The sequence below is a fragment of the Gobio gobio genome (assembly GCF_949357685.1).
Source record: "Gobio gobio genome assembly, chromosome: 5".
NCBI classification, from domain to species: Eukaryota; Metazoa; Chordata; class Actinopteri; order Cypriniformes; family Gobionidae; genus Gobio; species Gobio gobio.
In genome coordinates, this window is record NC_137101.1 from 26,870,837 (window position 1) to 26,883,308 (window position 12,472).

Sequence of the window (12,472 nt, forward strand, 5' to 3'; positions counted from 1 at the left end):
CTGTCACCAAGGTAGTGAGCAACCATCGGTTGATTCGACTAGGGTAAGGGTGCGCGGTCCCCGGGCATGTCGTATCACGGGCGGTACCATTAAGTTTGTTGCGGCAACTTGTGCAGAACAACTGGCCGGTAGTACAGTGCTGTTCGAGCCCTCCGAGTCGGGGTTACCTGAGGGGTTGTTAGCCTCCCCCGCTTTGGTGCGAGTTATTGGAGGCTCAGTTTACGTACCAGTGGTCAATATAGGCACTTCCGACGTCCTGCTTTTCCGCCGCCGAGTATTGGGTACCCTCGTTAGAGTACATGTTGTTAGTTTACCTACGGGCGTTACGGAAGTTAGGCCTATCACAGTTAGTGCCCATTCACAAGGTACTCAGGTAGTCAGTTCCACTGTTCCAGAGCAGATCGCAGCGCTGAATTTATCTGCCTTGTCAGAGTCAGAACAGGATAAGGTCAGGACCTTGCTTGGTAAATATCAGATGGTGTTTTCTGAACATGATGGTGATCTGGGTTGTACTAGTCTCATCTCGCACGATATCCCAGTGTTGGATGACGTTCCCGTACGGCAGCGACATCGTCGTGTACCTCCCTCTGAGTACGAGGTTGTTAGGGCCCACATTAATCAGCTGTTGGAGTCCCAAGTAATCAGGGAGAGTTGTAGCCCGTATGCCTCCCCAATTGTGTTGGTGAAAAAAAAGGACGGTAGTCTTCGCCTGTGCGTAGACTACCGTCAGTTAAATGCCAAGACTAGACGAGACGCATTTCCCTTACCCCGTATCGAGGAGTCGCTGGATGCGTTGACAGGGGCCTGTTGGTTCTCTACTATGGATTTAGCTAGTGGGTACAATCAGGTCCCGGTCACAGAGGGGGACAAGCCAAAGACCGCTTTTTGCACACCTTTTGGCTTATTTGAATGGAACCGTATGCCATTCGGTTTGTGCAATGCCCCCTCTACCTTCCAGCGACTTATGGAGAGGATATTTGGGGATCAACAGTGCCAGTCGTTACTTCTATATCTAGACGATATCGTAGTGTTTTCCACCTCTATTGCTCAGCATTTAGAGAGGTTGGAGGTAGTTTTAAACCGGCTGGAGCGGGAAGGTCTAAAGGCTAGGTTGGAGAAGTGTGCTTTTCTCCAGCAGGAAGTGAGATATCTGGGTCACGTTATTTCCTCCAGGGGTGTAGCAACTGATCCAAGTAAGATAGAGGCTGTGGCCCAGTGGCCCCGTCCCTCTAGTGTCACAGAGTTACGGTCGTTCCTGGGGTTTTCCAGTTATTACCGGCGGTTTGTAGAGGGGTTTGCCAAGTTGGCTGCCCCTCTGCATAAGCTGGTTGGAGAGTTCGCCGGTGTAAAGGGTAAAAGTACGGGAAGGAACTTTGGGAATGCTTGGAGTGAAGGGTGCCAGGCAAGCTTTGAGGGATTAAAAGAGAAGTTTACTACCACTCCAGTCCTTGCGTACGCGGATTTCGCTAAGCCTTTCATCTTGGAGGTGGATGCCAGCTACCAAGGATTGGGGGCAGTCCTCTCTCAGGAATTTGAGGGTAAGGTAAGACCGGTGGCGTATGCCAGCCGTAGTCTACGGCCCACTGAGCGCAACATGTCCAATTATAGCTCTATGAAGCTGGAGTTTGTTGCGCTCAAGTGGGCCATGACAGAGAAATTCCGCGAGTACTTGTTGGGTAATAAGTGTGTGGTCTTTACAGATAATAACCCCCTTAGCCACCTGACCTCTGCTAAGCTCGGTGCAACTGAGCAGCGATGGGCTTCTCAGCTGGCGGCCTTTGATTTTGACATTAAGTACCGTTCAGGTAAGAGTAATAGAAACGCAGATGCACTGTCCCGGCGTGACCCTTTGGATCCGGGGGTGTTGGATGGGTTGGCTCCAGGTTCGGAAGTTCCGGAGTCCCTGCGGTCATTGGTCAGGTTCGATCCAGATGGAGTGGTGACCCAATGTGTTGTCTCTACGTTTCCTGGGTACTCAGTTGGCGAGTTGGGTTCGTTGCAAGCAGTGGATCCTGTTATTCAGGAGGTGCTGCAATTTTGGAAACGAGGTACTCGCCCACGCTCTGACGAACGGAAGCGATTGACTAGGGCAGCCCTAACATTGCTCAAGCAATGGGACCGTCTGGTTGAGCAAGATGGTATGCTTTATCGCCGGGTTCACTGCTCTGAGGGTAAGGAAGAGATGTTGCAATTAGTATTGCCCGCGGCCCTGAAGTCCGAGGTGCTAAGACAGTTACATCAGCAACACGGACATCAGGGCAGAGAGCGTACCCTTGAGATGGTGAGACAGAGGTGCTATTGGCCGGGATTATCCGCTGATGTGGCGAGTTGGTGTCAGGAATGTGACCGGTGCCAGGCAGCCAAGGACACCCAGCCACTCGCTCAGGGGTTTATGGGCCGGCTATTGTCATCTAGGCCAAATGACATCCTCGCAGTGGATTTCACTGTTTTGGAGCCCACGCGTTCTGGCATTGAAAACGTCTTGGTCATGACCGACGTTTTTAGTAAGTATACCTTGGCTGTTTCGACTAGGGATCAGAGAGCCGAGACAGTGGCCCAAGTCCTGGTAACAGAATGGTTTTTTCGGTTCGGTGTTCCGGGCCGGCTCCATTCTGACCAGGGTCGAAACTTTGAGTCCTTGTTGATCCGTCAGCTGTGTGAGTTATATGGTGTGGAGAAGTCTCGTACGACCCCATACCACCCGGCTGGAAACGGCCAGTGTGAACGTTTTAATCGCACGTTACACAACCTGTTGCGCACACTGCCAGTTTCCAGGAAACGGGATTGGGTGGCTTGTCTCCCCCAGGTGGTGTTCAGCTATAATAGCACTCCCCATCAGGCCACCGGAGAATCACCACATTTCTTGATGTTTGGTCAAGAGCCGCGATTACCCGTGGATTTTTTGTTAGGTAGAGACCCCCAGCCGAGAGAGGGTAGTGTGCATGACTGGGTTGTGGAGCATCAGACCAAGCTGCAGGTAGCCTTTGCAGGTGCACGGGAGCGGTTGCAGGTGATGGCTGACAGGCGCAAGGCCCATCACGATCAGCAGGTCCGAGATGAACCACTGGTGGAGGGTCAGCTGGTGTACCTCCGGGATTATGGGGTAAGGGGCCGTCATAAAATCCAGGACCTGTGGAGCCCAGTGGTTTATCAAGTGACGAGGGCACCCAAAGAGGGTGGTGTGGTATACACGATTGCGCCTGTAGGTGACCTTACCAAGACCAGGAATGTGCACCGTTCACTGGTAAAGAGTCGAATCGGTAGGGACATTGCGGGTGTAGCTCGTGATAGTCCCTTGCATGACCGGGCTGTGGACACAGCATCATTGAGTGAAGATGAGGATGAGGTGGATCTGTTGGCTGTGGTACGGGAGCGGGATCATGTCACTGATGCGGAACCGAGAGGACTGGTGCCGGAGATGGAACCAGGTCCTCAGGAGTGGATACATACTCCGGGACCGGGTCCGGTGATTGGGACAGGACATCTGGGTCCAGAAGGAGGTATGGTCAGTGCTCCTGGACCCCAGCCTGGGGGCCTTCCCGCGGTTGATGAGGTCGGGGTGCGTAGAACGAGACGTACAACTGCAGGGCGGCACCCAAACCAATATCACCTTCCCCGAGCAGTGGGTGCGAGGGGCGGAGTCGTTCTTCAACAAATACAAGGTGTAACTCGCATTTTTAGACCCTGGGATTAAATAGCTGTGATTTGGGGATCATCGGGGCGACGATCCAAGTGTGGGGGGGTAGACTGTAGTGGGATGTACTGTGGCCCTGTAATTAAACTGGCCCTGTGATTAAACTAATGTGCTTGGGGTAGTGCAGGTCTAATCACGAACAGGTTGGGACGGTATAAAAATAGCACGAAAACCACTCCTTGCGTGTGCTTACCATTTGAGTGTCGCGTCGTTGCCCGTGGGACCGCCCCTTGTTCCCGTAACACTTCCGCTCTGAGGTAGGTGTCGTTTGAGCTTGATAGTAACACAGGTGTCGGATTTTGTGTAAACGATTGTTTTGCTCATAGTTCGGGATAGTTCGCGGCTGTTGGCGGCTCCAGATCTCATCACATATCTCTTGCGGTCCCGTGTCTCATGATGCTTTGAGGTAACCTTATGCGTGTGCGTTGGCTGATTAACTGGTGCACCGGCATATGATGTGTTGTAACGTCTATGTGATTTATAGCTGCGGGGATAGCTTGCAGTGTGAGCTTTTTCGTGCCCCTCTCGCATTCCCGTGCTTTGGGGGAGGTTGTGCCCTGTGTATGCGTGGTGTGGATGGGCGACGGGTTCATGAGTTAAAGGTATGTGAAACTTCCACTTCGTATAGCACTCCTGTTTTTTATATATTGCAAGTATGCTTATGTGTGTATTTTTAGGAGGAATCGATGTTCTGTGACGCCTGGGGAGCAACGCGATTTGACGCTGCTGCTTTGTATATTAAGACTATCTTGATCACAAACTCTTATCCACACACGTGTGTACACCGCCCACGTGGTGTGTGTGTGTGTGTGTGATTCTCGCTCGTCCTCTAGTAGGCCTATGTGCCACCGTGATCGCTGGATATCTTCCACCTGACATTTCATAATTGTTTTGTATTGGGTTTGTTTTTACATATTTGTTTTTTTTGTATTCTTTTATTTTTCTATTATATACCTTTTTTCATTGTTTGTGTTGATTGTTTTGATTGGTTTACTTTGAGTGTTTTGCAGTGTGGTATTTGTTAATTTCATTTGATTTGTTTTGTTTTCAAGATCTTGGTAGAAGGCCAGTGAGGGTAACTTCGTTGGCACTGAACCTTCGTATTTTCATCGTAGTTTTTTTGGTTTATTAATTTAAATGTTATTCGTGTATGTTTGTGTTATTGTATGAGACTTGTAGCAATGTTTTGCTCTCGTTATAGGAGCCGAGGCTTTAGGGCGGGCCACCAGTGAGCCCTTACATGGTGGAGGGCTTGTCACAGAGTGCTGCGTGGTTATTTCTTGAGATTATTGCGGTGTGTGTGCTGACATTTGTACACAGGGGCTGAGAGTGAGATAGAAGCCTAGCGCTTACTAAGTTTGTGCATCTGCCGTTAAGCCTCGGCTCCCTTTATCTCATGGTCTCCGTTTTTTTATTGTGAATATTGATGACCCAGTTTTGATACTCTTTTTAAAACAATCATTGTGAGTAATTAAATAAATATTTGATGATTGGCCTCCACGTCTCTAGCCCTTCTTGACAATTTCGTTCCTGTGTGTCTTGTGTAAAATCTTAGATCCATAGTATTAATGTTTCCCTGGTAACCAGGGTGGCGTAGTCACGTTTAAGCTAGAGGTAGTATCCCTGTAATCGCTCCTCGTGTAGGACTGGGGGCTCCGCTACAAATGCAATTTCATGAAAAAAATACACTGAATACACTTGAAATAGGCAATTGATTAAATATTGATTGATTTTACACAAAAAGAGTAAAGCAGCTAAAATAAATGTTTGCATTAGAATATATGTGTTCCTCCCTGCTTCTCCATCCTCTCTTCTGCAGCTGTTACAGTGTCATGGCTTTTGTGTTCATCCATTTCACATATATAACAAATGCACTGCTGGTCAGTATGACAGTAGATATCCAAAAGTTTATCGTGTTTACGGCAGATCACCTCCTTTAGTTTGCCAGTGGCATCCATCAAGTTGTGTTTTTTACCTTAAAAAAAATTATCATGTTGCTCGAGGTGATTTTGACAGTAGGAGTTGAGACACACTAAACAGACGTAAAAACACTTTGTATTTTGTTCTAGTGCAAATGTCACATGCCACATCTCCAGGTCCAGCGTAGCAGTGAGCAGGAACAACTCCATGGAGCTTTGTCTTCTTTAATTTCTCCACCATTTCAGTGAACACCACATTTTTACATAAGACAGGTCTTGGATTGAAGGTCTGTCTGCACTGAGGGCAGCTGTAAACTCCCTTCTGATCCTCCTGATTCCAGCAGTCTGTAATACAGATCATACAGTAACTGTGTCCACACAGAATTGGTCACTGGATCCTTCAGTAGATCCAGACAAACTGGACAGCTGAACTGGTCTAGTGCCACTGAAATGCTGGCTTCTGCCATTTTACAGAGACGTAAGCAACCCAACAACCTCTCCCCGAGAATTGAAGAGTTTCCTGGTTTCGTCTTTGATAAAGTGAAACTGTGAGGATGGGTGCAGAACTGCATTCAGCCAATAGAGGGCGCTCAAGTCAACACTGTTTTTTACTTCTGCCTGTGCTTTTATGCTATAAAGGTCTTTGGAAGCCCATGGCTTTTATATCATGTTATATTCTAACTTCGACTTTTTATGTTATAGTTTTTACTTTTTGGTATCAGAATTTTTATCTCAAAATTTATCTCATATATTTTTATTTAATTTACCCTTTTTGTCATCTCATAATTAATTATGATTTACTAAAACCATGGTTTTAATAAAGGTTATTTATTTATTAAAACACTTTTTTTCCCTTTAAATCAATTTGAATAATAAAAAAGCCTTAATGGATGTATCTTTTCCAAAGGTTTTGCAGAATAATCTCAAGAATTGGAGCAGTCCATATTTTCACAAAGTTTGATAGCAGCATAAACTGAAACATGCCAAGCTACCAGCCAGAAAATCGAGACCACGGCCCTCGGCCAATTATCCTGTTTTGTCTTTCATGTTTTTTTTGTTTTTGTTTGTTTTATTAAATGCATGAAAGAACAGTAACAGCAATTGTCATCATTGTCACACCATAATAATACAATAATACGCCAAATCTTTCAGTCCAGATTAAGTGTCAAATCCAAGCCTTTAATTTTAAGAGAACTCAATAGGTTCAAAATAAATTTTCATCTCAAGTTTAAATCTTAAAAAAGGTTTGCCATTAGAAAATGTACATTTATGAATGTGATATTTGGTAAACAGAAAAATAAGCTTTATGAAATAAATATACATTTTCTTTTCACATTCATGAAAACCCAAAATTACATTTCTATACGTAAATTCAAAATTAGAAGAAAAAAAAATCAAACCAAAATGTCACTGTGTGAGAGCAATTCCAAAATAAATATAAAGTACTTTCAGGTTTCTCTAAACAGAAAGACCAGAGGGTATAAATATGTAATTCTTAAAGGATTCACTTCAAAATGAAAATTTCCTGATATTTTACTCACCCCCCATCTCATCCAAGATGTTCATGACTTTCTTTCTTCAGTCGAAAAGAAATTACGTTTTTCGAGGAAAACTTTCCAGGATTTTTCTTCATATAATGTCAATGACAACCAATGGTTGAAGGTCCAGATCCATGCAGTTTCAAAGCGCTTCAGAGGTAAAACAATATGTCGGACGATTTTGAAGTTGGAGGAGAACATGAGATGGAGTTTTTCGGCACTGGGTCAGTACTTCCACCTACGTCACGTGTGACCTTTCCAACGTGATGGCGTCATACATCGCGAAGAAGCCTAACACTGAAGTTGCGTGTTTTTAAAAAGTATATACATTTCAATTTTTTCTTGAAAATTACAGATGGTTTCGCTAGATAAGAACCTATTCCTAATCTGGGACAGTGCAGAGCCTCTGAAGCCCTTCGAAGCCCTTTGAAACTGCATTAATTTGGACCTTCAACCATTGGTTGCCATTGAAATACATTATATGGAGAAAAATCCTGGAATGTTTTCCTCAAAAAACGTAATTTCTTTTTGACTGAAGAAAGAAACACATTAACATCTTGGATGACATGGGGGTGAGTAAATTATCAGGAAATTTTCATTTAGAAGTGAACTAATCCTTTAAGTCTTTTGAGAGAGCCCTTATCTGGGTAAAACCGAATTAAATTTCTCTCATTTTGTTAGTTATCAGATATTTATGAGGCAATGTCCAAAATTGTCCAGGGAATATCACTTACAAAACCATTCCATTAAGAAATTACTTAAGGCACAGAAACAGACTCCTCCTGAAACAAGACTCTAATTAGGGGCCAAGCCCCGAAGGGGCTGTAGCCCCTCTTGGAATTGTTAGTTTTCTTATTATTATTATTATTTTTCCCGAATGGGAGTCAATGGCAGCCCTATGAACCGTAAATAGGAAAATGATGAAATTTGGCAACTTTGTACAGATGCAGATAAGTAATTGGACCAAATTTGGAGTCTCTACACCCAACTCCATAGCGCCACCACCAGTTCAAAATTTCAACATTGAAACTGTTATAACTTTTGAACCCTTTGAGGTAGAAAAATGAAACTTAGTACACCTGATTCCTCTCCTCATGCTGATCACATTGATTTTCTTACATCAAAACCCCGCCCATTACAGTAGCAGCCATTTTGAAAAGTACAGTGTTCAGTTTTTTTGCTACTCCTCCTTCAAAATTTGTCCAATTTTGTCCAAATTTGCCTCAGATGACCTTTGGAAAAAGCCGCACAGAAATGACTGAACAGATTTTTTTTATTTATCTTTATTCAAAAGTTATACTGTCTCAAACTTAAAGAGGTCGACCCAAAATTGGTTCTGAAACTGTATATCGGCCAAACTTTGATCAATCAAAACAAAATTTGGTACGCTTCATTGGACCCATGATCTGGCGGTCTATGCCAAAGTTGGGAACAGCGCCACCTACAGGTCGTGAGATATCGAAAATGGCTATTTCTGCTCATAACTTCTGAACGCTTTGTCAGAAAATCATAATATTGGTGTCTATGGTTTCCTCGGGTCATGCCAAATCCGTGGATACCGGATATGCTAGGATCAGATGAACCCTGTGTCCGCCATCTTGGATTTTGTCATAAATTGCAATATCTTTTATAATATTTAACATATCTGCACAAATATTGGTATGCATGACCGACAGCATGTCCTGAACATACATTAGAAGTTTCAGAACAGCGCCACCTAGTGTTCCATAGATATAAGGTTTTATTGCAAAAAGGATTTTAACTTTTGAAAACAAAGTTCAAAATTTAATTTCTTTATGTCATTATGTTCCTTGATTTATGCCAATTTCAACGATATCTCATTTGTCATTTTCCCAACATCTGACTGTCCGCCATATTGACGCAAATGAAAAACAGTTTTTTTGCTACTCTTCCTTCAGTTTTTGCCCAATTTTAACCAAAGTTTGCTCAGATGATATTTGGACTGAGCCGCACAGAAATGACTGAACGGATTCTTGATATTTACTACCGTTCCTGAGAAATTTGTCTCTGAAGTTGACCTTGCCTGTGTTTGTGTCTTTATACTAGCTAGCTTAGCATGTCAATTGGTTAATTCTAAAATTTGCTTCTGTTCCAGACATTAAATGATTCTGAGAATGATCTAATCTGAACTTTTTAAATATTACATGCAGTGCATTTTTTACAAAAAAAATCTTCATTCTAAGTTGATTCTCACTTTAAGTAAGGAACCTTGGCAGCTGTTTGAAAGCATGTCTGCCCAGTGGCGCAACACGATAAACTGCAGGCACAAGACCCAGAGATTGTGGGTTCGAGTCCCGCGTTGGGCAACTTTATAAAATTGTGTGTAATGGTGTGCTGTGCTGCAGAACTTGCTGTGCTGCTGTACTTGCTGTTTGAGCTATTTGCTGTCCTTGCGGTGCCTTCTGGGCTTGGCCCCGCAATTGCTGCTTGCAGCTATATTTTTCTTATTGTTTTTTTATTTAGATTTAGAAAGGCACTGTTTGCCTATCTTGCACAGATCCACTGAGTGACAAAAAGATGAAAAAGAAAACCCTGTAAAAAGCATAAGAACTCCTTGGGGCACTGCATCAGCCACAATTGCAAACTCTTTTGGAGTAACAGGAATTCCATGCTTTAAGAACTCAGAATAAGATGAACCATTTTGATTGAAAAGTTGAGATACAAAAATAAAAATTTTAAACCACCGAAAAGTCAAAGAAATCAAAGAAAAGAGATTTATGTTTATACAGTAGGTCCTTATGATTCCAAATTACATACTGTATGAGGTGTAAAATTGTGTCTTTCATGTACAATAAAAGAGTCTCTGAGGTATGACTCTGTACAATGTTTGACATCACTCCTAGTCACATAATGTTTACAATAATCGACTGGTGTGGCTTGTTCATATACCACCAGGTAAGTTTCCATTTCTCTGCTACTTCCACGTCACTGAATTGCATAATAATGATGTTTGCTTTTCATGGGTGTGCTGTGCCGGTTGCTTTCAATTTGTGCCTGTCAGATTGTGGCTCTCTTATTTCTGTTGTTACTATGTTTACTCTGTTTTTTCCAGTCTACAAATATGGGTTTCTAGTTGAGTTTACAATTGAAAGTATTTTCTCATGTTGTAGTTAATTTTACCTGTTAAAATGTTATGTGCGTTTGGTGGTTTGTCGCTGGAGGATGAAGTGGAATATATGGACACATCTGAAACACCATGGTACTGGTATTACAAGGGAAAGTGTGGTGTCTGGCACAGAGTTGAGGTATTATTTATTTATGTCTTATACAAATGTTCGTTTGCAAACGACTGCCTTTTAAAACAAAATTTTTTTTGTTTTAGGATGACCCAGAAAATTGTATGTTTAGTGATGATCTGGAGAGATATTACCTCAAAAACCCACACGGGGTTATAAACATGAATACTGCTGGAATTGAGATCGAGATTGATTTAGCAGGTAAACAGTTTCTGCTGATAATATCCTTAAGATCATAACTAGGGGGGATAATGTTAGGATCTTTTTAACTAACAAATACTTTAACTGCTCTTTGATGTAGGTACATATTATGTCTATTATATAACTAAATACAAATAGCCATGTTCTATTATACACTCATGACAGAACTGAGGCTGAATATCAATATTATTTACATGATCAGTCAGTGTTTTTTTTTTTTTTTTTAATTAATACTGTATGTGTTAAATTTTAGCAAGGACACAGGTCAACTTAATGACTGGGGAAAAAAGGCAGATTAAACGCTCATTTCAGACTGAAATTGGCTTCAGGTGAGATTTATTTATATTTATTGCTGTATTTTTTTCAGTGGCCCCAGTCTGCATTTGGACACTTAAGCCAAACCTTTTTAAACAAGAAACCTTCTTTCTTTAATTTTTTTTTTTTATATAAGTATAGTCAAGAACCACATTGCATTCATTCTTTTTCAAATGAACGAAAGAGAAACCAACCTTACAAGACATACGTTTTGTGTAACAGATGCAAATGTGATGACATTTCTCCATCTCCATCTCCATCTCCTTCTCCATCTCCACCAACACACTGGGAGAATGTTGATCCCAGAACCCCTTACCAGGTAACAGGAAGTGCTTTTCATAGTGGTATCACAGCTGATCATGACATATTTAGGTTGGAACTGTAGCATTCTCTTTGACAATGTTTTCCTATCTCAATCAGTTAATCTCTCTGAGAAAAAACAGCAGAGAATATCAGGTGATGGAGAGATTTGTCAGTGATGCTGGTTTACTGCATTATCCCATCATATCCATCAACAGAATACAAAACATGGACCTTTGGGAATTGTTTTGTAGGTAATGAGAATGTCTTGCTCCGTCTAAAACCATTTCAGTGAATCTAATGAAAACATGTTTCACCCTAAAATATAAATAAAAACAATAAAATTAAACAAATAAAATTCACATGTATAAAATGTATTGCCTACATTTAAAATTCTTAGGAAAAAAATCCAGTTGATGAGGATAAAAGGACAATCAGATATTGAAGAGCAAATGCTGTTTCATGGCACAAGCGCAAAAAATGTGCACTCTATTTGCACATTCAATTTCAGTTGCAGACTATCAGATGGGAGAAGAAGGGGACATGTATTAGGCAAAGGTGGGATGAGGTTTTGACTTTTACTTAGTTGTTTTCGCATTAAAAAAAGTTTAGAATAACAAATGATTTATTAATTTTTTAATTTTTTTGCAGGAACCTACTTTGCAAAACATGCATCATTAGCTACCGGATATAGTGGAAACACAGGCCGGGGAACCAAAGTAATGCTGATTGCCCGTGTTCTTGTCGGGAAGTGCAAAACAGGCCATCAAGATTATTGTACACCCAATGATGACCAGGATGAAATCATACACGATAGTTGTGTAGATAATGCACTCTATCCAAGGATTTTTGTTATCTTTGATTCCAATCAGATATATCCAGAGTATGTGCTTGAATATAGCAACTAATTTAAAGCTGCAGTCCGTAAATTTTGCCTCTATGTCGCCATCTCCATTTGAAACCTGCAATTGCAGTATGACCAAAATAAGAATTTGCCTCACAAAATGTCATCTGAACAAGTAACATGTCTGCCACTTTTGTTCAGACCAAACTGAGAAAAAAAGCATTACAATAAATACCAACAATAGCGATTAAATCTAACGGTGGCTTAGATCACATCAAACCGCGCAAATTATTATTGTTATACTTTGTTCTCAAATTGTTAATGTTAACAACATCAGCATTGCGTGACTACGTGTATTTAGTTTGTATTAGCGTTAACTGTACACAGTAACAAAATCCCCGTAA

At 42.0% G+C, this 12,472-nt stretch overlaps 1 protein-coding gene across 1 annotated transcript; it reads left to right on the forward strand.

Moving 5' to 3' along the window:
* Nucleotides 1-10,300: 10,300 nt before the first annotated feature.
* LOC307126263 (protein mono-ADP-ribosyltransferase PARP11-like) lies at nt 10,301-12,132 on the forward strand (the record flags this gene model as incomplete). The annotated part of the gene is made up of 7 exons (XM_079816725.1): nt 10,301-10,417; nt 10,495-10,609; nt 10,863-10,938; nt 11,147-11,243; nt 11,345-11,478; nt 11,625-11,782; nt 11,876-12,132. 7 exons carry the CDS (start codon nt 10,301-10,303, stop codon nt 12,130-12,132), a joined length of 954 nt encoding a protein of 317 aa, XP_079672851.1.
* Between the last annotated feature and the right edge of the window lie 340 nt (nt 12,133-12,472).